General features: G+C 44.3%; 1 protein-coding gene across 2 annotated transcripts in view; it reads left to right on the top strand.

Annotated features, from left to right (window-relative positions):
* Positions 1-24,355, top strand: part of LOC122566749 (protein O-mannosyl-transferase TMTC2-like) — a 214,932-nt gene that overhangs the window by 178,387 nt on the left and 12,190 nt on the right. For both annotated transcript variants that reach the window (XM_043724447.1, XM_043724446.1), the window contains exon 9: positions 9,039-9,283. In XM_043724447.1, coding sequence (XP_043580382.1) covers positions 9,039-9,283 — 245 coding nt within the window. The remainder of the gene's footprint in view (positions 1-9,038; positions 9,284-24,355) is intronic.

Raw genomic sequence — 24,355 nt, forward strand, 5'->3', positions numbered from 1 at the left:
ATTAAATTTAACCAAATTTGATTTAATATCGCGAACGTGAATTACTTAGCTGCGGTTTCTTGCGACCTTCCCTGCGTCGACTGATTAAACGGCGCATTATGCAAAGCGTTATTTATTTATTTATAGAGAGGTACAGCCGCCGTAATGTGCGGTCGTGTCGTTATAGCGAAACGTTTATGTAAACGCGGCGATCGTTTGATCTTGTTTACGTAAGTGGTAGTTACTTTTGCATTACGATGCCATTGTCTCGGTTGCTCACGCGTTCAACTATTGACAAATATTTCATGCGTTCAATTTCCGTTCAATTTCATCAATGTGTTTCGCGAAGATTCCAAGTTTTGTTAGTTTAATGAAAAGAAAGGAACGTACACTGGTTGGCGAAAATATTTCGACACTTATCATAGGAATCTTTTATGTTCATATAATATGTAATATGTATAATTTGTAATAAGTGTATAATGTAATTAAATTAACTAAATGCCGATCACCGGCCACGAAACGGTAAACAAGAATAAACGAAGCGAATTTTGACGGTGAGTTATCAGAAAAACGGCAGACCTCGACTCTTATCGAGCGGTTCTGGGTGGTCGTGCGTTGGCCGCGGCTGTCGTCCACAAATTGGCGGCAGATCGGTCCACTAATTACTCGAGCCAGTCGTGTTTTAAAAGCCCTGACCATCACGAACGATTTGCGTCGTTAACAGGGAGCAAAAAGAACACCGCGGAGTATCAATCGTCGCGTTAATCGTACACGGTGACCTCCCAAACGAGACAGAAAATTATTCGCAATTGATACCGATCTATCGACGATTTCCATATCGTAACTCATGAAACTTTACGCGCCCTCGTTCCTTCTCTTTCACCACCTCTTAATCAGTGCTCTGCCCATGAAAATCGACTCCACCAAGCTATTACGAAATCACAGAAATGAACTATGCATACACGGATGATTAGGAAGTCCAAAAGTTTCCCATGAAATTTATCGATCGAAGATGGTAACAGCGCGATGGACGCGGGGAGTGAATCACGGCCGGAGTCTACGCGAAAGAGGGAACGGTCGGGTTAACCAGGAAATTGCAAGGCACACACAAAACTCGACTGCACGATGGAATCTTAATTCCGTGAGCGCCCGGAGTTGAATTCGCTTCAGCACCAGCTCCCCCGTCTCTCTTCATCTTTCCGCGACGTTTCTTCGCTACGTTCCGTCTTACTTTGTCGCTCGTTTTCCTTTTCACCCCGTTCACCTACGAGCTTGGTCCCCTTCAGCTCCTTCGTCTCCTTTTCTACGAACCTCTTGCGCATCTTATTCTCTCTCTTTCGTAATTAGGAAGCAAACAGGGCGGCGGTCTTGCCAAGTTGGCGGAGTCGGAGATGAAACAGCAGTTTCCGTCTGCCCATTCTTCTTCCACCGCCGCCTCCCACCTCCAGCCGCCAGTATCCTGCACCGCCGCGCTTTCTGTCCCTCGACCACCTGACTCGTCGTCATCGCCGTTCACCTTCGCACAATTCAGATCCAGTCAACGTCAGAAACGTGCAAAAATGACAACGATACGATACGATATATGTACATCTTCGTGGTAGAAGTAGCCCGGTCTCGAAACGTTTCGCGCCTTGCCTCGTCGTTTCCGCTTTTTCCAACTGGCGCCCCTCTTTCTCGCGTTTTCCACGAATCAACCCCACCAACGAGGAACTTCGTCTCGAGCACGAACGGAGGACGTTGGTTTTTGCCGTCCGAGGAACCAACCCCGTCGCGCGCCCATGTTTTTCCGGCGACGAACTCGCGAAAAGTCGTGGAAACGAGTGTTTTTCGCTGCCGGTGAAATATTACTCGTCTTTCTTTTCCCCTTGCCCCCGGCGGCATATATTAGACGATGTTGTCCCGAGGTTGTTATTTCTGATATTTTCCCCGGCTTAAGTTCGAGCTGTGCGTCATCTTGCAACGCGTAGAAGTAACGGGATCGTCGAGGAAAATGGAGACTTCCTCTGTGTCATTGGAATATTCCCCGACATAGACGTCAGGGGTAAACGACACGCGTTTTCTTGCGCTTAAAACTTCGCACGCATTCCTCGAGCTCGTTCAAGCACGCGTTCCAAGCCCCACCGCAAACCAACAATCTCTTCTACGTTATTCCTGACACTTGTAGTTCGTTGTACATGCACGAGCAGTTCATTCATTCGCTCTCTCTTCGCATCTATTGCATATTGTCCTTTTGCATTCTTGCACGACGTTATTATCTTGGCTTTAAGGTCTTCGCAAGAATATTTGTCTATTATTCATCGCAGAATGCCTACCTTTGTCGAATGTCGGCGTTTCGTGATCGATTACAATGATGAAGAAAAATATAGTTGGCCAAGTAGAGGTACAAAATCGATTTCGATCAATACAGAGTCTTCTAAACTCGAACACGATTACTTGGACTTGCACGGAAAAGAAATATTGTTCCGGGATATCCGATCGCGGTAATTGCCGCGGTACGTTAATAGGATCAGATATACGCGAGTTGGTAACGTTCGTTTTTGTTCGCTGGTAAAAGCTATCGCAGTAAATATCCGGTTCGGGTCGCGTCATAACGAATTTTACAGGTGGCGATCGTCGATGTGGAATCACAGCGTACCCAGCTTGTTTACGAGCTTAATAATCCGTCAGAATTGATCGAGCTCGTTTCGCTACAAGAGATCTATTACATTAACTCTTCACGTCGCTTGAAAATCTCGTATTTTATTTTATCTCGACAGAAAAGAAACTAGGATTACTCGTATCAAATGCATAAAGGAAGAAACGAAAGGTCGACAATTTCTTTCTTATGTTGAACATCGATTGAGCACACAGACTGTCGGCTACATCGGCGAAAAATCTGCGCGGCCACGCGAATTTGAGATATCTGGGAATCGCTCGACGAAACTCGCCCGCTTTTAATTAATTATTCGCGCGTAAATCTCTTCAATGATCGTCCTACCTCTGCATCCTAGTTCCCTCATTCAACCGTGGCTATCCGTTTAATTTATAAAGGCCATAACGCGGTATCACGTTGAAAAATCGCGAGATAATCATCCGTTCGACGATACACTCCTTTCAGTCCAAAATAGTATCAGCAACGTTCCAAGTACACGATATTCAAGCTGCGCATTATCCGCCGAATAATCTTAATATGTACGTGTTTCTTTCTCTGAGAAACCATCGCCTCACTCCGTCGCAGCTGTATGAAAAATATAAAAACCGACTTGGTAAATTGCTATCTCGCAGGCCCACCGGGTCGACTCTTTAATTAACAAAAAGTTTCCGTTAAAAGAAGAGAAACCGGAGCATCGAAATGGCAATTTCCTGTTGGCTGCCTTATAGAACCAACCCCCTATGCTTCACATTATTTTGAATAAGGAGCGCGGCGGCAGCCGAGCAATCCATTTTCTTCGTCGCGGTCTCAGGGGATACTCTATGGAATTAGAGTATCCGAGAGGCTCTTTGGTCGAGTTTCCCCACCTTATGGATACAGTTGCGCGACGTCTATACATGTACGGTGGGCTCGGTGTTATAACGAGCTCGTAAAATCGGTCAAGCATCAAAGTTTACACGTCCGAAGCATATGAACGAGCGAATTGGCAGAAACTTGAGAAGATAATGGATACGAAGGCTTATTTAAGATCGTATAAAATATACCTTAACCTTAATGCAGTTAATATTAAAATAGATGGCGTACCGGGTTGCTGTTCGCCTATTAATAGGCGCGACTACTTGATACTGTGGAAACGGTAATTCTTTTTACTTACTATGAAAGATTCGGACGCTTGAAATTAAGGCGTGAATAAAGAATAAGTGGACGCTCAAAATTTAAATCGAATGTGATTACATATATCTCCGGTTAGAGAACTCATTCAATATTGTAATACTCCAAATTCAATGTCTCTCTTCCATCTGTATATATATTCGTCGAGTGTCTCAATGTTTCATCTAATCTTGTCGTTCATACATCTTAGTAATTTTTAGTTTAAAGTAATTTTAATTTTAATTTAAAAGCTCCCTACATCGCAGGAGTAACTGTACTATCGATGTTAGTAGTACAGCTTCTATCGAGTAATCGCGAATGTAATATCTTAAAACTCTGTCCGGTTCTAGTGACGAGAGAACCAGCTTCGATATGGTGACGGATTACACGGGGAATTGCGACCGGCGTTTCGTGAATAATCCACGACGTCGCAGATGTTTCTGTATATACGAGGGATGACGCTATACATTGGATGATACGCTGGAAAGCTTCAACCACGTTTAAGTTGAGCTCGTCGATGCGGTGTATCTTTGAAGGCCCAGTGACACGAGATCTGCTATCGATTGCTCGTTAGTGCGTCGGAAAAGTCATTTTACCGTGCGGTTAGCCAACGACAAGTTGACGCCGCAAAAATTATCTTCGTAACTTATCATCAATTAACGACGATTTATCAATGAATCGAGCTTATGACGTGCCGATTCTATAATTGTAAGGGGATAATTCGATTCTGAATATCGTACTCCTTTTATATTCAAATCTTAGTACGTTAAAGGTGACACGTACGATTGATCGAACCTATCGCAGGTTAACCCTTCGCACTCGACTTTTTCGGCCGGGCGTAGCAGCTACTCCGGATGATTTAGCGTATACGTGACGCGTGCCTTACAGCCAGTGTAAAATGATTTCATATACGAATTAACTTTCTGTAATTAAATTTCTGTATTTTTTTGTATGATAACTTATAAAGCATTCACCAAAATGCATTCTTCAATATAATTGATCTCATTTTTCAATAGTTCAAAATCAAGTGCGTCTTCATTTCAGCTAATTTCACTTCCGAAAACCATTTTTTAAGGGTTTCTAAACTATAATACTTTTGCCATGATCGTCGAATCTAAACTAATTTTGCAGACGTTCTCAGAACCATAGTTTCGGAGGCATATGGAATTAAATATTTTATCTCCATTTCAAAGTCTAACACTTTACGCTTCCTAACAAAGAATATAAAGAACTAAGGAGTTGCAGCATGGAACGCCGTGATGAGTGAGAGTCACCTTTCGAGTGCAAAGGGTTGATTCTTACTGAAACTGTATGCATCATGTTCTTTCCTTCTGTAGCGGCATATGCGTCTTAGGGCGTTTCGATTCGAAGATGCCTCACGTAGTTGTTTTGCCGCAGAGGATTAACATTGAACGACGCGCATAATATAATAATCAAACTCTGGACAAAGCAATTTCGCTGCTACGTGCAACCGACAACCAGCGACAAGTTCAAACCTTCCGGTACCCCCCTCGACCATGTTCTCCAGACATAGTCAGTCAGTCGCGCGAATCAATATCAGTATCGAGTCATCGAGATCATCAGTAGAAGGAATAAGTATAAGGAATCAGTCTAGCGAATCGGCATAACAATTAGTATCAGTACCGCAGTATCGCGAAATCTTATAACGAATATCATCGAGCGAGCAACGTTTGCGATTAACTTTATATTCTACATTTTAAAATATCTGTAAATATAGTTGACGAAATCAATTCGTCTCGTTATTAATTTAACCAATAACACGTCTCACCACACTTCTTTCTTCTTTCTTCTCTTTTCACCCTTCGTACACAGTTTGAGTGCCATGCTAAGAATTATCGAAATACACACACCAATTACCGAACTCGCACCAATTACTTACGATTTGTACGAGCCCATGAGAATCAAGTTACGGGAATATAGCTTTGTCGGTATCCGATCTCTGGTAGGGAAAAATGATCCCCGTTATCGGGGGATTTCGTTAAACCAAACCGGATTTAGCCGGGTATGCGATAGAGGCGTCTCGGAAAATTTGCCAATCACACGGCTCGTTAATGAAAGTCTTCCCAGGTGCCTGTTTATACTGCGCAACTGGAGGCGTGAGGGTAAACGTCTTACGTTCGTGCTGTAATATCGCGTCGGATGATATCGGGATTAGCAGCCACCTCCGCGAACCGTAGTATATTACGTTTAGCCGGTTGAACGGTAAAACGGCTGGCCCTAGGAAAGTTAAACGCGACGAAATTAGAGGATCGAATCGGTCGATCCCCATGGGAGAGGTCAGGAATTGGAAATCCGTCGTTGGAAATCTCGAAGAAGCAGATTGCTTCGAATTAAGAAGGCTCCCGCGTTCCCACTATCGATCCACCGAGATTCATCGTGCCCTTCCACCACCTCATCGTTTCTGCCCCGGTTCCATTCCGCCTACTCGTTCTCTTTCCTTCTCCGCTTCTTTTCCCTATGAGCGTGAGGGATCACGTTCCACGAGGGTGACAATAAAAGTGGAAATAAACTTTTTAATACGTTTCACTTTGGCCTGGTTGTTCGGCGACGCGGCCTCTGTGGGGATTCGACCGCTGCGAGCAAGGATACCTCGCGGTAACTTGAAATTTTTAATTAAAGTCATAGCCGACTGCGGCTTTTTGTCCGGCTCCTCCAGATCGCCCACTCTCTCCACTTTGCATCCCTAGATACGGTTGCCTTGTCATTGTGTCCGCGGATCGTTTAGCGGCTACAATGGCGTGTACTAAATTCAAAAGTAAAAAGGTGTAAAAAATCTGTGGAAGTATAGGAGACGAAGAAAGCAATGGATATTCTTATCTTTGAGATCGAAACTTTTCAGAGTTCATAAGGAAAGTAGATTCTCCGGTATTGCCGCGTTTCCCCGTGTTTATGGAATTCCTCTTGGACGAGAGAGGACGTTTTCGTTTTAATTAAAATCCTGAATGATGAAAGAAACAAACGGCGGAAATTAGCGCGAGAGCTAAGTTAATCTTCGTCCCTCGAAGCATTTCCACCACGTTTCGACGACGCCGGGCATCCGGCAGGTCGCCGTTTCGCACGATATTTAGTAATTAGCCAAGGAAATACGGGAAACACGCGACAAAAGGCGGGAATTCATGCGGAGTTAACCCGATTCGCCGTCGAGTCGTAAAAGCAGCCGACCCCGGAAGCCAGGCAATGCCCTTTTAACTAGAAACGGACAGGGCAAGAAGCGAAGTGGTAGCCATGCTATGAATGTCTGAATTTACGTTAAAGACTGGCCCCAGCACTGCTTCTGTCCGAATTTCTAAAGAAACCCTCGTCGCGAAAAATCTGCCCTGCCCTCTCTTCCGCTTTCCAGTGAATCGAGCAAAAAGTAGATCTTGTTATGATTGTGCCGCACCGTAGTTTCTTAAATTAAACGTCCGACGCGACTTCGCCGTTCTTAATATTTCATAGCATTTTCTCTCTGGCCCTTTCCAGTACTTTTTCTCCGACTATAACGATATTTCAAAGCACCATTACACACGGAAGTAGCTTTATCCATTCGATTGCTTACGTATACACTGTACATGGTGAAATTTGATCGAAAGATTAACATATTTGCTCTATTTTTAAGTTGTGATCGAAGAATATTTTTCTACTGCCGATTTTTTATTTCTTCGTATAATCGGATTACTTTGCCAGATATAAACTGAAACAAGCAATGTATCCGTGTCGTTGAAGTTTTATCTTCATCCGTAATGACATTTTATAAAATCTACGTAAACCTTTAGAATGTAGCCTGAAATATATGTGACAATTGATGCAACATATCAATATAAGACAAAAATGCCACCGCAAGATTCATTTTCATTAGAACTTAATTATATTACCTTTCTAATTGTAGCAATTTTAGTTTCTAACTAATGCTTCTATCGATATTTATTAATCGTATACGGTTGTCCGAGATAAGGTCAGTGGTAAAAACAAAATTAAATCAGCCCCTCGTCGATTTGATTTTGGAATTAGATAGTGCGTTTATTTCGAAAGTGGCTCGATTTCATTTCTTGCAGAAATTAGGCAAATGAAAGATTCACATATATTTCAATGTGAACATTTTATTTGTAGACAATTTATAATTTAAATTTTAATATATTCGTTTGTTTCGATCAATTGAAATTCCGTTAATAAATGGAATTGGATAATCATTTACTTTGGGAGCCGTGTAAGTTCATTTCCTGTAATCTGTAACCCGATCAAACAGTAGAGGCAGCAATAATCAAAAACAAATGGTAGCGAATGTAATCCTAACTTTTGTATCTGACATAATATATATTGCAAATACGGATGTGAGCAAGTTATTTAAATGCAATTTGGTAATATCGTCAATTATTATTTCATTTATTAAATATTATTTTTATTATTATCATGAGATTAAATTGTTACAATTAAATGTTATTGTTATAAATTTAAAGTATTACAAGATAAATAGTAGTAAGATTGTGTCGAAGTGCAAATCATTTGGTTTTAAAGAAAATATTACATATTTTTGTTACGTTGCTTTCTTTTCTCAATTGATAAACTCGCGTTAACGTTAAGATCAGATAATGATACGTGTATTTATTAAGTTTTATTCTATCTATTATCAAATACTGTGCATTTTTGCATATATTTCTCTACGCTTTATATATATATATATTTTTAATAACTTTAACTTTAACTTAAACTTTAGTGAATTGCACAATTCACCAATTTCGTGAACGACGTAAATCCATTCGTGGTTCCAGAAAAGATATATTGGCCTAGTTAATTCTAAAAAAAAGCTATTCGTATAATGTATTTACATCTACATAAACACATAGAGAATATTTCAATACGATGGAAACGCAAACACTGGAATGCCTGAAAACAAGAGAAAATGGACTCTCCATCACTTACACCACTCTCAAAATAAACGATTCGAGTATGTGTGTTTGTCACACTCTTGCACATTGAAAAAATCACGGTATCTGACTTCTATAATCTTTCGACTAATGAAACACACATATATATATCTATATTGTATAATTCATCGATGCTTTCGCGAGATGGGAAGACAAAAGAAGGTCCTAAAGAAAGCTCGAAAGAGAAATGGACTGTCTGGTAGGAATGTAGGAGGACAAATGGAAAAACGCGGCCGATTCGATTTATATAAATTCATGGCCGATCTCTCTGGAGAGAGAACGGCAGAGCGTATCACAGAGGCACAAGGCGGTAATCCAACGGCGCTCATGATCCTTATCGTTTGTCTTTGCAGAGGCTTACGTGAATCTGGGCGCGGCACTGGCCTCGGTCGGACGTGGAACGGAAGCGGCTGCGGTTTTGCGGGCCGGCGCATCCTTGGACGGTTCCGGCCTCAAGGACAAGAGGGCTCACGAGGCAGCCAGAGTACAGGCCCTCCTTCAATTAGGCGCTCTCTACGCCGATCAGGGTAGATTACAAAGGGCCCTGTCCGCGTACAGGGAAGCGCTGCATGCGTTGCCGGATCACTATCCACCTCAGGTCAGTGTTCAGGTCACTTGCAGCTTGTTACTCCATTTACGCAGAGCAGCCACTTACAGACAAGCAGCTGCACTTCGCATTCCTGCATTTCCTTTGACGAATCGTCTTCCATCAAATCGATTTGTCAAAGGAATTTGTACGATTGACTTTACGGGAAATTACGCGACTTCGAATTCTCTGACCGCGTCTCGTGTTATTTGACACGTAAGAAGATATATATACCTACGATGAAATCGTAAATAGGATTCAATCGAAGTGCTCGTTTACGTTAAGAAGGATCGGTTATGGCGAATCATGCCTAACACGCTTCGCAATTATTCATGCCACACGCGAGTCGAACTGGAAGCGAGAGGGCCTTGTAAAATTATAATTCGTTTACTATCGATCGACAGGCGGTACGATGTTTTGATTGTAACATTACCACGAGCTTCTTCATTAAATCGAATTAGTAGCCGCGCACGATCGCGCGCGAAGGTATGTTTGCTCGTATGAATTGCAATTTTCGTAATTACCCGTTGTTGGAAAACACGCGAGGATATCAGGGGTGGCTAATTAAATTCACCAAGTATCGATCGTGCCCCAAAGTTGTACTCCTGCTATAACCGTTTTTTGGACGAGTCCAAGACAAAGTCGCGTATGTGCACGGCCACAGCAATTAACGTTTTATCGACGCGTGAAAAAAAAAAAAAGAAAAAAGGAAAGAAATAAACTGGCGAAAGAGCGGCTTCCATACGAAAAGCAGCGCCGATGTCGACGTTGTTTGCATCACCGAGAGCGGAATGTCCCGCGTATGCAAGCCGGCCGCAAATATGATTTTCAGTCGCGTCGTAAACCAAAATTAAAAATTTTAAGCTCGCCGTAATCCTGCGCAACCGTTCTACCTCTCCCTCGGCCCATGGTATTTCTCCCGTCCATTTCCTCGCGTATCGTGCTTTCCTTTTTACAACGCGCGAGAAAAAAAATTACCGTCGCATTTAACTCTTTCAATTTTCATTTAATCTCCTGCGAATTTCCGCGCGACAGCCTCCTCCGCGAACTCCACGCCCATGATCCTTCGAATACGATAGCGTCGAGTCGAAAGCGGAAAAAAATCTGAATTGAAAATACTTCGATTATGCTCGGTGGAACGAAGTTATTATGGTTGTAGATAGCCCGGCGAGGAGTTGGGTAGGAGGTTTTTCAGCCCCACTTATTGTACCATAGGCGCCGTTAATGTAGTTACATGGTGAATTAGTATCAAACTGCGACAAAGCTACGAGATATACTTTAAATGAAATAGAAACTTTGGAAGGGATTCGTAACTATGCACGTGAACATTGTATCGCAGAAAATCCTGACGTTGTCGGAGATCGATAAGTGTAACTATATCTCCATAGTTTTGCCATTGCCAGGAAACTCACGAGCGAGAAGTCTGCTTTGATTTATGTCACTGTAAATTACAGAATTATTCCATATCTTGGTAACCTTCGCGTCGACGTTTCCAGCCACGAACAACCTTTTCAAGCCCCGTACGAGGCTGGCACGCGATCAATCCAGAAGTGATTCTCGACCTTTTCCATCGGTCGCTGCTCCGTCACAGCTCTTAATTGCTTTCCAAGGTTACTTCAACCGCGAGCAACAAAATTCCAGCTGCTCGATCATTGTCTTATGGGCGCCGTGACGCCCGGTCGCAATTACCCAACTTTCCTGTATAGAGGCAAACGTTTGTTTTTTTCTTTAAAGCATTCCATTTCCAGTTTGGAGAATCGTTTCCCTTATTCTCGTCACCGTGGCTCTACACCCGAACGAGTTGCTCCCCGAACATTTCACCGATTATCCTCCGGTTCGTACTTCTTCCACCCTATCGAACGCGGTCCTCCAACAGTTTGGTGTTTTTTACCAAGTGGAAACGCACGTTGAACTTTTTTGGACAACGGCGCGACAACAACTACTCGTACAACGACCCGAGCTTCGCGCTCGACTTCGACGAAGAAAAGAGAAGTTTGCATTTTTACGAGATACTCCACCCTCTCCGACAACCCCCTCCCCCTCTCGCTCTTTCTGTTTCTCTTCCTCCGTGTTTCATTCTGGCGTATACCAGCCAGGTCACACTCTGGCTCCGTGCTTTCTACGTGCACGTAGCGTGGCCGCGTTTTGTTCAGCGCATCGTCGTGGAATTCCTGCGCGACAATTTATACGAAAAGTATTTTTCGCCTTCTCGTGGCTCTCGCCGCAGACTACACATCACCGCGCCCTCGTGCACACGGTTTTCCAAGCGTTGCCGTCGTCTGGCACGAGGGTACACACTTGCACACGCGAGAAACGTCGCCCAGATGCGCCAAGAAAACGGGATCCCGAGTCGTAGCTGCGCATTTCCGGCGTGGCCGTTGGAAATACCGAACTAGGATACGGTTTCTTGATGCGTTTCGGCCTCGTTAAAGCGATGTCCCGGTAACAATTCACTGGTCGAAGGAATTTCCTCGTAAATATCACATGCAGGGACAGTTTTCTTGAATATTTTTCTCCCGCGCCATTCTCTTACAGGTATTACCGAATGTCCAACGGATTCTTTTTATTTTTTCGGATTTTCCTCCATACTAATTTTTCTATTGTAGGAAGAAAAATATTCGGCCGATCGATTTTTGCTGGACACCGGTATTCGAACCCGGAATCTTCCGCTTGCCGGACTGCTTGTTTTCCAATTAAGCTAACCAGGCGATCGATTAATGTTTTCTCTCAAACTCCTAAGTCTCAAATCACTGCTACTTACGTTACAACATTATCTTGATACTTCATACTATTTCGAGAATAACGCAGAAAGAATTGAAAAAAAAGTCAGTCGCATTTTCATGAATATACATGAAATGTTTCCAATATAAAAAAATTCGTGTCAATATCGAGCGCGTACGATGCGACATATCCAATCTTTTATTCGAATCCATTGGTAATAATCCTCGTAGTGGACCAAACGATCAACTAACAAGCTCGCGCAAAGTGAAAAGCGGCATCCAATCGATCGGAAACACGACCATAATAAAATTGTATCGTGGAAAAAGGGGCATGGAAAAGAGAACACTGGCAAGATAGTGGAATAGGGGTTAGTTTTCATTAATCCGCGGGTATTTCTGTGGGAAAGGGAAGGCAATCGGCGCGTTCCACTCGGCGTGGTTGCGTGTAATTTTCACGCGGCCTGACGCGGAACCAATCGCCGGGATGCGGTATCGAAACGCGGAATAATTTGCGCGCGCGCGACCGTCCACTGTAAAATACATCCATGGAACGGAACAGATAGCGCCATGGTACATTCCCGAATTCTATACACACCGCAACATCCAACGGGTCACCGATGAATTTCCATGCAAATGCGGCAAATTTCTAGCTAAACGGTATTAATAATTTATCACGGCACGGCCATTTCGAATGTTAAGAAGCAACTACCCCTTTTTATTATTCACCCCGCATTGCTTTTATCATGTACACGCTACATTACTCGTGTGCCATCCTACTCTCGACCCTTTCATCCCCTAAGTGTCGTGTTGCGCCACCGTTTCGTAGCTACGAATCGTTCGAACTATGTTCTACGATCGACGAATCCAAAGAGATCACGCTGGCACGTTTCCACGGAAACTTTTCTCCCAGCCTAGTTGATCCGTCTAATTGATTAAACCCTTCTCACCGACGACACGAGAATCCGAAATATTTGATATCGGGGCAAATTGAAATTCCTCCGACTCGAGCTTTTTGCATTCCCCCGCGGGGAACGTCTCTGCGACGCGAGGAGCCGATCCGGCTATCTCTCTCTCTCTCTCTCTCTCTCTCCCTCTCGCTATATATATATATATGTATATATCCTTTCGTTTTATCCCTCGTTCGATCGGCGAACGTTAAGTTGCGCTCGCTAACTCGTTGGCTGAAATTGCGACGAAGAATCTGGCGCTAAGGTGACCCAGTCACCGTCGAATCCGAAAGATCGAGAAATGTCGCGCGTACGCGGCCTGAAATTCTGAAAATCGTTGGAATTTCTCGGTCACCGGCAGTGTTACCTTCCAACGAAGAATCGCGACGCGTTATAATCGATCGTCCATCCGTTCGACGAAATTACGACGAAGAATTTGCGAGGGAACGACGCTCGGAGATTTCATGATTCGATCGTTCGACGGCACGCGTGCATTTCCGCTGGAAATCGGAAGAAATACCAGCGACCACGGGACGAAAGTTGCGCGAGGAAAGAGCTGGACTGTGTGATAACGTCGTCGAGCTTGGAATTCACGGCCGTTCGGACAGCCAGATACCCTCTCGAATCGTAACTTTAAATTGCCCGGCAGAGTGATATCGGTGGCTTATGCGAACAGCATCGCGCTCGACTTTTTCCGATTCTCTTTTGCTGCTGTCCGCCTGGCTCGAGTTATTATACCGAGCCACTTCGGGAAAAACTTCTCAACTCTCGAGTTGTAACTACTCGTAACGTCTACCTTCCACCCCGACGATAATCGTATCAAAACTGACTGAACTCTCTTGTCCAAATCCGCGCTCGAGTTTTAATAATTCGAGAACAATAATTTGGAAGCTAGGTTCAAGAGACGACGCTAAAAACGTTGAATCGAGGGCGGGTTATATTTTGTAATAAAAATAACAAACTCTTGGAACTCTCTCTCTCTCTCTCTCTCTCTCTGATCAACGCTTGGATCATTTTCTCAACTCTTCAACGTTTCAACAAGACCCTTCGTGCTAATACGCGTAACGCGCATTCTTGGTACATGCAATTAAATCTGCACGTGCATTCTCTGAATTGCTCCTCAATTTGAAGTCTACATCGTTATTTTATACGGGTCTATATTTTACACATTTAAACGATTTTCCTTAGCACGCAAGAATGATCAACATCTTCCGTGTAAACGATTTTTTCCATATAAACTCGCTCGCGAGAAATGCTATGTACTAAACAAGGTACACAAGGACGTCTAAAAATTGAATTCAGAAAAAATAACCTGTGGGCAGGGCTTGAGAATGCCAGTCTCGGTCGCTGTTTAACAAGCTACTTATCGAGACTCGTACAAAAATAAGGTAAACGAAAATCGCGAGCCGTGTCGCGGCCTTTTTTATCGCGTGCCACGTGACCGTGTAGGCTGCTTGTTACATATGTTAACCGACGGTGTATCACGTGACCAAGACTATTAAATCCCAGGTAATTTACTTACATTTCGTAGAAATCGCCTTTGAACGCGATCGCTCGGCCCAGTCGTGGAACACGCGTAACGCGAGCTTAGCCAACCAAGGATTAACATCCATCCTTAATAACAATCTTTTCGTAACACAATTTACCTTCGTCACACTCGTTTTCCCTCTTCCTTTCTCTGTTTCCCCTTCGTCAACAGAGTAACATCATCGAACTTCGTCGACCAGCTGAACGCCGGCTGTTTCATAACTCATTACCAGGATTTAATTTATCGCCGCATTCGTTCGCACTTAGCCCGGCAATTAGTCGTTGCGCGTAATTTATCGCTATTTAGTCGCTGCAGAATTTATTGTCTTATTTCCAACAGCGCGGAGAAGTTAGAGTTATTACGCGGAAGCGAGCGAGTTGAGAGTATCGTTGTAACGGAAAGAGGGGGAGATACGAACAGGAACACAGTAAGTTCGAAGGTAACTCCGTCCTTTAATGAACGTCAAAAATTTCATCTGTTGTTGCGGTACCTCGACGAATCGGTCGACCTGGCTGCTGATTTAAGCTAGAGACTCGCGGTTGCCTGCGCGAAGTAAATTAATCGGCGAATCGTCTGTTCGCCCCGAGCGAAACGGATCGTCGAACAAATCGAAATGATGCAAACGAGTAGAAGGGAAAGAGAAAGAGGACGAAGAAACCACGAAGAAGGCAGGAGAGAGAGGTAAAACGAAACAAACCATCGCTAGACGAGAGACATCGTTAGAGAATCGGCGGAGTGTTTTCAGGGTCGGCGGTGCCGGAGGAAAAGAGAGGAACCCGGTGAACAGACGTCGACGACAATCACGGATCATGATAATGAGACAATGGAGAGGCAGGCTCTCGCACAGACGCGAACTATCGAGCGCGGTTTCTGGAACGACGGAAAAGAGCCCGACCCTCGACGAAAGCCTGCACCGGCTCCGCTATCTATTATGCGCTCGTGCACTCGTAATTATGCACCTGGCTTCTCGGGAATCGCAAAGAATTCGCGACCGTACAGCGACAGCCGGCGTGCACGGTTTCTGTCTGCAGCTTTCGTCAGACTTTCTTTCATTCCGTGACCCTTTCTACCATCCATCCTTCGTGCTCTCGCAGCGGATAATAAATGTCCTGAAACATCCGTGCTCGTGACTCTACGAACGACGTCGTTGCGACGTCGCGTTTACTCTGACGAAGGCTAGAATTATCTCTTCTGACAAGCTTACGACGCTTCCTCGATGCAATGGCGTTCAATTAGCGAAATATTGCCCAGGGGACGCGAATGTCTGATGGCTCTTATATAGTCGCCATTAAAGATATTCGTGTTACTCTAAGATTCTGGAAAATCCTTGGCTAACTGTTTCATCCGTGTGGCAGAGAACTAGAAAATCTTAGGAATAAATCCAGCGGCAAATTCATCGGCTTTTCTTTTAGAATCGCTTTCCTCTCCTTCATCCTCTTTCTTCTATTTTTCATTTCTCTCATTACAATGCAACGAATTGTATATAACGTTAGAAAGAAATAGGCGTGACGAGCGACGTAAGAAATATCGGAATTCTTTTGTACGATTAATAAACTCAGCTCTTTTGGACAGAATAAGAAATCTGCAGCGAATCAAGATTAATAAGCAGATGTCAAAGTGATATGGTTCTCAATTGATTCCAGTATATCGATGGAATCGCCAGGAACTTCTTCCATTTCGTTTCCTTTTCTCCGCTCCCATAAGTTATCGAAGACAAGCAAGTTTACGACATCGTCGCATTAATCGAGAACACATAAATACAGCTCTGGAACTCCCGACTCTGGAATACGAAAGATATTTCAATCGTGGAACTCGGAATATCACGGATAATAATTAATTTATCGCGGATACGACGACAAAATGGACCCCAAAATGTTCACCCCCTTCTAACAGTGTTATCAGTTACGAGGGAAAAAACTTGGCGGCTCCTGTGGGTACTCGACTAAGTTTCCGGAAAATCACCAGCTAAGAAAAAATTAATAACCGGAAAGTTTCGACCCCTTTTTCATTTACCCTCACAACGTGTACAGATATCCAGCACGGAACGGTGCGTGACACGCCTCGATTTCGTTAATCAAGCAACCCTCGGGGTTCTCTCACACTCCCTGTTCGCTCTTGATCGTTCAATAAAAACGGCAGTGAGAATCATTATCGCTGTTTTGTCTTCTATTTGCTTCTTTTCTCTTTCGTCCAGTGTCGAAGTGTCTCCCCAAGAAATTCGACGTTGCTCCACTGCAAGAACTTTGAACAAACTCCATGAAGGGATCTACAAATAATTCGAAGAATGCGATTAATTGTTTCAAGTTGAAGAAAGAGTAATCCCTCGTCCTGGATATCGCTATCCGGCGACGATAGTTGCAAATGATTTATTATTCACGAAGATCAGCTCACCGATAAACCGTATCATCGTAAAAGGTAAACTTTGCGTACTTTTTTCGTAGAAACGCAAATATTTCAATATATAAAATATTCAACAAAGGACATACGTTTATTTAAGTAAAATCAATTTGCATTTCTTTCGTGCACCATCGATTATAAATACAGGCTATGAGAATAATGAGTATAATGATTTTCAAATTGAAAATAGTAGTAAACAGTTTATGCATGAAAAAGGAAATATACATATTTACATCGTCCACACACGTGGCTTTAATTGCTCGAAGAAAAACAGTCGACCAACGAAAGAATTGTTCTAACATCGAAACATTCGTCAATTTCATTTATCGCAAAGAGAAAGATATTTTCAAAGCTCCTCTCGACGATCATTTCCAGTGAAATCGATCGTACATCGAAGACACGACCGAAAACTCCCCATCGACTGTTCCTTTTGTTCAAAAAAAAAAAAAAAGAGGACCGATCATTTCATATGTCGTTTTAATAACAGAGGGACTCTTTGTGCCGCGCTGTTTAAGTGGCTAATTAGGTGCTTGAAACCCTCCGGCCGACATACAATGCCGCTCGAGGTAATTTCGCGACCCCATCTACTTTCCATCTTCTCTCTGTCCACCCTTCTTCTACGATCTCCCCCGCTCTACACGGTGCACGCGCGTACACCCTCCCCAATCTCCATTCCGTTCATCCCTATGTACCTCATTTCCTCGACATAGCTGCCCACGGATCTAACTTTACTCTCCTCTCCCCTCTAACATGAATTCTACCGTCGTGTCGTCCCGTTTCGTAATTTCACGAAGAACGCGACCTTCCTTCGTGCATCCCCATTACCCTGTAGATTCGTTGAGAGCTCGTCAAATCCCTCTGAAATTCCTTCTTTCCCCGTGCTATACTCCGATACGATCCTTCGGTCGAGGTTAAGACCGCGAGATTCACTTTTTGCGTCGTACGCCGTCTGATTGGCGGCGAAACCCGAAATAGAAAGTGCGATTACTAGGTTTAGAAGGGAAACTCATACGCGTGAGAAGCAGAAATCAGGGTTTGCTTTCGTTCATTTTTTCTCTTTTTCTTCGTCGTGAGAGGATGGGATGTCTTTGAGAGGTCGACCAGTCTAGAAATGGTAAAATCGAACGTCACGTTCATGGTGCTCGCGTCTCGAACACTTGGAGGGTTACCCTAGGGAGCGAGACCGCGACTCGGCAGGGAGTATTCGTAGTCGTGGTATAATAGAGTCGATAATGTTCCATTCCGACCGGCTCCTTTTTTTTTTTCCTTAGCAGCTTGATAGAGTTCTCCGTTCCCTCGAGGCGTGTTCGTTGGCTTCACAGCTTTATAAACCGAAAGCAAATCTAAAGGTATTCGATAGAGGCGTGGAAAGAAAGAAACAAGTCGGTGAAATTTCTTGGAAGTAGCTGGTTGATTAAATCGAGGCAGATTAGCGAGTGATAATGCGGAATTTTATTTTCTCTTCTATCGCTTTCCGATATTACTGTCATCGTCGACTATGAAACTACCGGTGATCGTTGAAAACTTGGAAGAGCATGTCGGTCCGCGAACGACTATGGAACTTGGATGATGGAAATAACGCGACTGTTTCAGAAAATTTGAACGCGATTTCGACCGTAAACGATCAGCCGCGGTGAATTTAATGGCTAGACAGACGCAAATGGATGTTCCCAGTAATCAAACATTCGCGGATTTCCAATCCGTCGGAAGCGCCTCGACGTTTTCCACGATTTCAACCCGGTGTGTGCACGAATTTTCATACGTTACATCAGGAAATATCGTCATTATCGCTGCGATTCCCACGCTATAGAGAAAGTCTGTTCGAATAACCGATGCAACGGTGATTAAAGCGAAGAGAAACGTCGATGCCGCGGTAAAACGCGTCATCGCGAGTTCTATGCGACTCGTGATAACGCGAAACGAACGTAGAATATACGAGGAAAAAATTCGAACACGTCGTCGATCGCGTGTTTACACGACAAATTATCGATATTCTAGTTTCGCTGGTCGTCGCGTATAAATGTACAGGCAATTTTTGCAGTGTTCTCATTTAATGAAATTAATAAATGGCTCATGTCGAAGCTAAGTTGCCGAGTATTCAAGTTACAACTCGCGGAATTCTGAACAATTTCGGAAACGCTGTGACACTGCTACGAAATTTTAATTGGAGCTCGATTAATTGAGATCTTGTTAATTAAAACCACCAACGTGCACGTGAATTCGTATTAATTGATCGCGAAATCGTAGGAATTTTTTATTTTCATCGCGAAACTCGTATAATATAAATGTAAAGGGGAAAACTATTTAAAAAGAGTTAAAAACCCCTATTATTCGCTGATCTTCTCTCTTTAAAACCTTCTCATGGAATATTAACGCATCGCGGTAGAACTTATTGGACGATCTAATACCCGACTAACGTGGTTTCCAAGAGTCCGTTAAGACTACCGGAATAGCTTTTAAATTACACGGCCCACTTTCAGTCGCATCGAACCGCGAGCTGGCTTCGCGCGAACCATATCCCATCGTGCGAAGGTTTTTGTCTGCAATTTTAATTTTAACGCGAACCATTCGCCGGCAGCTTGGTCTTCCGGCGTAGCGGCGCACTTTAATCTTCCAGAAGAACGTTCATTGTATCGTCCCTCATCTGCCTTTTTCTCTTCCTGTCCTCCTTCGTCGCAGCACCAACCCCTGTGAAACTTTCGCGCACCGGCGACCATCGCCACAACTTTTGCGCGCGCTAAATCGCGAACAGAGCGTACGAAGAGAGAACAAGATGGGGAAAAACGGCGGGATATCGCGAGAAAGAAAGGAGGACGGCCACGTTTCGCGGTCACTCCCCACCTCCCACCCCACATCGTTCCCTTCTACTCTCTCGAATTAAACACTTTTGCTTTTTACACGGTCCGTGTCTCGCTTCCTTTGTTCTTCAGCGCTGTAATACCGCTGTGCTAACACCTCACTACTCTGCTTGTGGTTCGTTCGAGTTTCTGGAAACTCGGTCGTCCGTCCTTCGAGTAACTGGAACAGAAACCAGCAGAAGGAGCAGCTTTTGAGCGCGTGTGACGCATTCAAAAGACTACGTCGAAGCTTCGTTAATGCCGCGGTCTCATCTTCTTTCCCTGATTACTCGCCGCCTGGCCATTTCGCGCGCGCACCACGACTGCCGACCGCGAATCACCCGCGACCACAGAACATCCGAGAGAAGAACGTTAGTAAAGGAGAGAAACCTGGCATCTTTTTAAGTAATGAAATCCTCCTTGGTAGAAGCAATGCCGCTTTCCTTCCTTCCTTCCTTCCTTCCCCTTTTCCTTACTCCTTTCTCTCTCTCCTTCTTCGTGATGCTTATTACGCCGCGCGCGGCCTCGACTCCTTTCATCCGCGGACTTCTTCTTGTTCGCCGACGAAATTCTTCGGGATTCAATGGAACCGACGAAGGAAATAATACGACCTTCGTTTAAATGGACAGCTTGAATCCTTATCGAGGCAAAAAGGATCCCCTGTTCCCCGAAGCTTTTGTTCGAACGGACCCGAGTAAGTTTATGTTTAATAGAAGTTGGTAGGTTTAGTCGATTGTACCTTAGAACACGGCGCAGCGCTGTACTTTCAGTTTAGTTAAGCTCAATTCTTAAAGTAGGTACGCAGGGTGGTAACGCTCATACGAAGCAAGTCGAACGGTAACGGGTGTAGCAACGTTGGAATTATGCACGTAAGATTATCCTCAATTTACCATATGGACATCACATCTGCTATTTTTCAGAAGTTGAAATTTCCCAAATTGCAACAAAGTTACAACTCGAATCAGGTCGACAACTTAATTGGTATCGTAAGATTAAGGACCCGGTTTCGACGGATCCGCTCAATAGCAAACGACGTGTCATAATCTTCGATATCAGATGAGAACTCGACGATAGACCACCGGATCATTTCGCAAACGGGACGCTACGTGCAAGACGCCCACAATAATTCTACAGTCAGAAGATTGGACAGACACAGATTCCCGCCTCATAGAAAACGTTGACGAAAACACAGGCCTTAGACTGACACTTAGGATACAAGCACCAGGTGTGTCGAGAATAAGGACTTACATTCAACACGCTCTCGCTTACGTTTCATACTCTTTCGTTTAAATTACTCTTACGTTTAAACCAGACTTACGTTCATGCAAAACACTTCAAATAAACATGCATGTTTTTTCGACCAATCGCGAAGAGACGGGATCGCGAGGAAGCGCATCAACGGGAGTCGTAAATTCCCGTTACGATTAGACAATCGAACTGAACATGAACTGATCGATTCCCTATTTCGGTTAGGATAATAGAGGTAGTTTAATGAGTATAATGCTTGATTAACTGTTCAAAGATATTATATATTTCCAATAACTTTGTAGAAAAGATAATTACGCTGGTGCGTAAGGTATAAGTGAAGTAGGTGAATGATCTAAGGATGTAAAGCCGATAAAGAGATGTTGACTGTTCTAAAGATGATGAAACAGTGAAGTCCGGTGGCGATGCTGTTGCAAAGGAAAACTCTTATTCGGTGGTAATCGCCCCACTACTGGTCGCTTGTGGGTGGAATCCCGGGAAACATGGAAAAATCCACGTTTCACCAATTTTTACCTGATGCAGCAATAACCATAAGGAATCTCTCGACTCGAAGACGCTTTATGCCAATTGACCGCCTTAACGGTAAATCAAAAAGCCTCGTTTTATGACAGTTCCTTAGGATTATTGCGATACGCTTAATTCTATGTGCACAGCTGGTGGCCGCCTCGAACGTGAAGAGTCACCGGACGTAACAATGCAAATCACAAGCATGTTACGACTCTTTAATTTCCCTTCGCTTTGAGCGTTAATATAGTTCAAGATTCGCGATCCCAACCGACCAGTTGCAATTTAACTGATCGCCACCTAGTTGAGAGGTCGCAACAATGCACGGATGCGGACATTTGTATAAGAAAGGAAGGAATAATAGGTTTTACGAAATCGAGAAAAATGGCCAGCGATCGGTTTCCATTGGACGGTCGCAGCCGTCGGAACCTCCAGCTTTCATCGGTCATATTTCTCTTCGCTTATCGATCCAACCGTGTCTGATTAAGGCCGTCCTTTGCTACTGCCACGCTAATTCGACCGACAGGCGGTTCCAGCTGCAAAAAATTACGGCTCGGTTCGACATCGGTTTCTCTTTGAAACTCTGGTGACGAAAAATTCGGAAAGTTTGCGTCATGTGGCACCGAAAGTGTACGGCTCAGCCGGTGTAGTAACAGCAAAGTAAGAAACTATCGGAAGACAGTCTCATGAATGTTGTCACGAGCGACTTGGCACCATCTTGTGAATTAGTTTAGCCATTGAAACGACGCAAAAATAATCGGCCAAAGTTCCCGTAGGATATTTTCCTGGCCCATAAAACTATAATTTCGTTCCATCTCTCGTTCTTTTCGCGTTATACTCATTCCCCTCTCGGTCTCTTTACCTTCAAACTGAAAACAATTCCGGAGGATTCAATTTCCTTCCCGTGCAATTGAACCAACAAGAGAGAGAGAGAGATAAAAATCATCCTCGGCGACCGAAGGAAATTTAATTTCACGGGGAACGATGTTCAAAGTACCGCGATACTTAAGACTCTGACCTGGCCAGGTACACCGGAGATCGAGAGCAATCGGAAAAACGAAAATAGTTGTTTGCAAACCGTTCGATGGTATCGAGAGACTCGTGGTATATCGTATTTCCTCTGTTCCCTTCGTCGACCTATCGTGGTCATCGGCCGGACCAAACCTCTGGGAATTTCAGATATTAGAGCGTGATTCGTTTTTCTATAGATCGACCGATAGAGAAGGAAACCTTTCACTAAAATTCCACGCTTCGCGGTTGCAACATAGTGCAATCGCTCGAATGGTCAATTTTGATTTCATCCAGAGGCGTTTTATATAGATACATTTCTCGCTAACCGGAACATAGTTCACTTGGATACACGAACAAAGTCCATATTCCGCTAGAAACCACAAACGACCCAAGAAACTCCGCAGGAGCTCGTTTACGTACTCCATTCGAGGGTCTCTCTGTGGTCGAAAGTCAAAGCCGTGGTACCTCGTGAAAAAGCGGCGTTCGTTATCGATTTCTCTTGAAGCAAGGGCCGGATCAAATAAGCGAAGAAGTCGTGGATAGAGAGACTGCCGTTGATGGAACGAAGGCCGCCTGTGATGCTGAATGACGGTCGAGGTCTGAATCGTGCGAAAATAGACGCACGAGAAATGGTCGAGGAAGGAAGAGGTGGGGCGCGAAGGTTGCTCGGGACCCGGCGAAATTTAGTTCCCGAAACGAGGGTCTAATCGCTGCTGCGATATCTCTCAGGACTTTACGACGTCGTCCGTGTACACCTCACGCGCGCAAACACGGACAAACGTGTACTCATACTTGGGCAAACAAACACACGCTCGAGCAGACCCGCACAAATGGAGCAACTGGCGTTTCGACGACGACAGAAAGAGAAGAACACGTGGAAGCGTACACGTACACGCGGCACGAGGTAACACACGCTCGTTGCCGCGTGCACGTGAACCGAGATCTCGATTCAAAGTGTAGGTACGGGGGTAAAACATCACCGGCAAGATTACAGCGGAGTTTCACCAGTTTCCGATGTTTTATCGCGATGACCCCCGGTCGCGTTTCCCCAGCACAGTCCAGAGGTTGGCTGGCCGTTGGCGTGGAAAATCGGACGAAACTTTGGAATAATACGCTAAGGAGGCGATCTTCTTTCTTCCTCTCCGTCTGTGGACTTCTGTGTGCACGAAGAACACGATTATCGGAAATTCGTGATTCTCGACGTGGGACGCGTTCCACTCGTGGAACGTCATAGCCGTCCGAGACCCGGTCGCTTCACGAAAACGGGAGGAAAAGGAAGAGGAGGAAGATGAAAGTTCTCAACGGTTGGGAACAGCGTGAGCGAACAAGTGGAAAGGAACCAGCGGCGAATCGAACGAGCCGAATCAAGCAAGACGATCGGCCAAATGTAAGAAATGTAAGAAAAGAAGGGAAATGAAACGCATCCACGACGATCGATTGACGTCCGCGACAATTTACTCGTCGTTCGCGACGAGCCTTTTTCGCGATCAGATTTCACTGCCGTCCTTGGCGCCGCGCAAGAACCGAATTCCCGAGCTTTTCTCTACGAGATCTCTGCGGCTGGTACAGAGGATGATTTACGAGCGACACTGATAATTACTTGGTTGCGTTAATTTTCGAGTCTGATTAAAATGTCGCGTTGAATCGGATAACGGCGGATAAACGGGTCGGAAAAAATCGTCTGTCCGCCGCAGATAACTCGCCGTCACCTACGTATTCCCAGAAATTCTAAGTGGATTTCCTCTTTCCAGTCAACGATGCGACGCGTCAAATTCGGCGGAAATATTTTTTGAAAATTTCAAGGATCGCGTGAATTGTAATTTATCTCTACGCTTCTCGACAGTTCGATATAATTTGAAAATAGTGAGAAACAT

This window comes from Bombus pyrosoma, linkage group LG4 (assembly GCF_014825855.1).
Source record: "Bombus pyrosoma isolate SC7728 linkage group LG4, ASM1482585v1, whole genome shotgun sequence".
Taxonomy (NCBI): domain Eukaryota; kingdom Metazoa; phylum Arthropoda; class Insecta; order Hymenoptera; family Apidae; genus Bombus; species Bombus pyrosoma.